Source organism: Mytilus edulis, chromosome 2 (assembly GCF_963676685.1).
Source record: "Mytilus edulis chromosome 2, xbMytEdul2.2, whole genome shotgun sequence".
NCBI lineage: Eukaryota > Metazoa > Mollusca > Bivalvia > Mytilida > Mytilidae > Mytilus > Mytilus edulis.
In genome coordinates, this window is record NC_092345.1 from 69,469,210 (window position 1) to 69,472,263 (window position 3,054).

At 31.4% G+C, this 3,054-nt stretch overlaps 1 protein-coding gene across 1 annotated transcript; it reads right to left on the reverse strand.

Annotated features, from left to right (window-relative positions):
* Positions 1–1,142: 1,142 nt before the first annotated feature.
* Positions 1,143–2,501, reverse strand: LOC139512783 (uncharacterized). The gene has a single exon (XM_071300694.1). The coding sequence runs from the start codon at positions 2,301–2,303 to the stop codon at positions 1,356–1,358; it is 948 nt and encodes a 315-aa protein (XP_071156795.1). The 5' UTR covers positions 2,304–2,501; the 3' UTR covers positions 1,143–1,355.
* Positions 2,502–3,054: the final 553 nt, after the last annotated feature.

The window sequence follows — 3,054 nt, forward strand, 5'->3', positions numbered from 1 at the left end:
TTGAATAAATAATATATCTTAACAATTATTTTTTTTTAGTAAAAACACCTTGACATGAAAGATTACATATTTACATATTTAGACGTTATCAAATTCAATGATATTTTAACAGCCAATTTTCTACTTAATATAATCATTAAGATATGACATGTGAATGATAATTTTGTCTTTCGCCCACACACATTCTAATACACAAATTAAATGAATAAAAAATGAAAGAATGCTTAAAAAAGAATATTCTATACATATACCATGTACATTGTACTAAACAAAACGGTAAATCGATTTGAATCGTGCTAAAATGCATGTATATCTTTCATTGATTCTTGACATAATTCTACAGATAATCAATTCTAGATACGTAAGTATTTCACAATGATAGTATTATAACATAAATGCTTGGTCGGTACTGTAATACTGTATAAACTGTCTCATTTGAGAGCCTATAATTGATATTTATAGATATATGAGACAAGACACTATTACTAAACATAGATTATAGGAATCTTAGACAAAGGTGTTCGTGGAAATTAAAGCCTTGAAGAAGGAATTCTCTTACAGATAACACATGCTCTTCTATATATTACACGTCGATATTTCAACACCAATATTCAAATATATTCGTCGTGAACAGGCATGAAATATATGCCACTGGACATAAAGCAAACACCAATCAATTAAATTAAAAAAAATTGAATTTGCAAAAGGCAGTTCCTGTTTTAAAGACCTATTATTACTTATGATGATTATTCTTTATTTTTTATATTTAGCTATACGTTCTTTGCTGAGAATAAACAATTTTTTATACCAATTGTGGATGAATATAAGAGCGGAGTATTTGAGAATAAGATACCTTTTCGACGGTACAGATAGCCAATATAAACCAACATGATATCATACAACCATAGAAATATAGTTCCTCATACATTGCATTCACATGCTGTAGTTCATACGGGTAAATAGTATAAGAAGCACTTCCTTATGGATTCTATTGAATGTTCTGTATAACAATCTATCCGTCTTAAAAGCGTGCGTATTTTCAAGTGGATTGTTGACACACTTTTAAAGTACTAAATCTGATCTTAATACTTTAAAGACACTTACTCTTTTAAGAAACACGTGTATTTGGCAAACTATTTAAAACTGTTATGATTTATTTATTGCAATATATAAATGACAAAATTAGACAACTCACTAAATGTGGGTGTACATTTGTAAATATTTATGCTTGTATACCTTAAAAAGGAACACACCGGGTACTAAAGGTATTCTTGGGAATAAAAAATGTGGTCTTGAATTTCGAATGAATTCTGTGGATGTCATATAGGAAAGAAAGCATTTCATCATTGACAAATTTAGCACTCCTCTTCTTCGTCTTCTTTTGTATATTCTACCGCAAGCTCGTCAGGGGGTCTTAATTCAACCTGAAAATTATGTGCTTTTCCTTCTTTGGCAAGTTTAGTTTTATATAATTGAAATGAAGCACCCAGCGAAAGAGCCATTTTTCTTGCATTGGTAGGAGAATCACACAGGTAACCATGACATTCCATCTTTTTTGTTCTTGATGATAGTTCACTGACGACAATAAATGTAAAAACTTTCCAGAATTTCATATCCTGAACTCCATATGATATGAAATCTATTGGTACATTCCCGAACGTCACTCCATCTTTAATACGATTTCCTTGATGTTCTTTCACGTCTATTCCCTTGTTAGAAATCACAACATACACCAGAGGTAGTTCGACTGTTTCATTTGCTAGTAAAGTCTTTTTGACCTTACCCACTAATTCATCAACTGGCTTGCGAACATAATGTAAACCGTACACTCCTTTGACATCCCTTTTACCCAAGTATTTACACACAAACAGTTGAGGTAGTCTGTCAATTTTAATTTCCGATAGTTTTGTTGAATCTAATTTTGGGACTACAGTATTAGGATCAGGTTGCTTTGGTTTATCAAATTTAGTCAGTTTCTTCAATTTAGAAAACACGGATTTCTTTGGTTCTTTCGGAACCTTTCTGCCATTTTCTTTCCGTTCACTATTTTTCGTCTTATCGTTTGACTTAACACTAGAACTGTCACTTTTCTTATCGGATATTTCATCGCTTTTTAAGGAACAATCACCTACAGATCCAGTTTCTGGAGTACCGTCGTCATTTTCGTCTTCATCGATATTATAATCAGCATTCAAAGCTATATTATCCAAACGGTCTAAAGCTTCTTTGAAGCTTGTATCCATGTCCGAGACATCAATTATGTCTTCAGGTAAGGCAGTGGCTCCAAGCACCTGTTCCGACATTTCAACTATAAGTAAGTTAATCAGAAATGTTTTACACCTGTTCTTCCTGTATCATAGTTTGTCTTACTGATATCTTTATCACAAAAGATAAACAAATTGAGCATCAGAAAACATTTAGAGAAGATTGTAATGCGCTTACCTACGAACTCGTTCACACAGGTAAAATATGTTATGTTATGACTTTGTAATCGATTCATTCAGGTAACAATTGGAATTTTAAAAGAGGTTCTTTAAGGTAATCAAATTTATTGTAAAAGGTATTATATTTGTATATACATATTTACTGTAATTGGGGGATAAAACATAGAGTTACAGACTTAAACAAGATATTTGAGTATGTAGATATTTGATTTGTCATGTAAGTGTTTACTTTTAATAATCCCTATAAGTACTGGAGATTACTCACAAGTTTACGTGATGAAGTAATTCTAAGTTTTAAAAATATTCAAAAGAGGAGCATATAAATTTTAAAACAGAAATTTCACTGGTTTGTATCTGTCTATAACACGGCCGACACTCGGCTAACCGAGAGATTGGTCGGTTAATCTATATTGAGTATGCGGCTATATGGGAGATTGGTCTGTTAATAGGGTTGGTTATTATACGTCTGTTAAGAGTAAAACGCACAATTTAATGTTAAACTCTATCAAATATACAGATTTTTGGCATATTATAAGAACCAAATCAAAAAAAAGAAAAGTGCATGTCTGACAAAATGATATCTATCATAGAACATTTTTCACTTGTAAAA

Bases quoted from the DNA above. Each gene is read 5' to 3' on its own strand.
- LOC139512783 (XM_071300694.1), bottom strand. From the start codon at position 2,303: ATGTCGGAACAGGTGCTTGGAGCCACTGCCTTACCTGAAGACATAATT.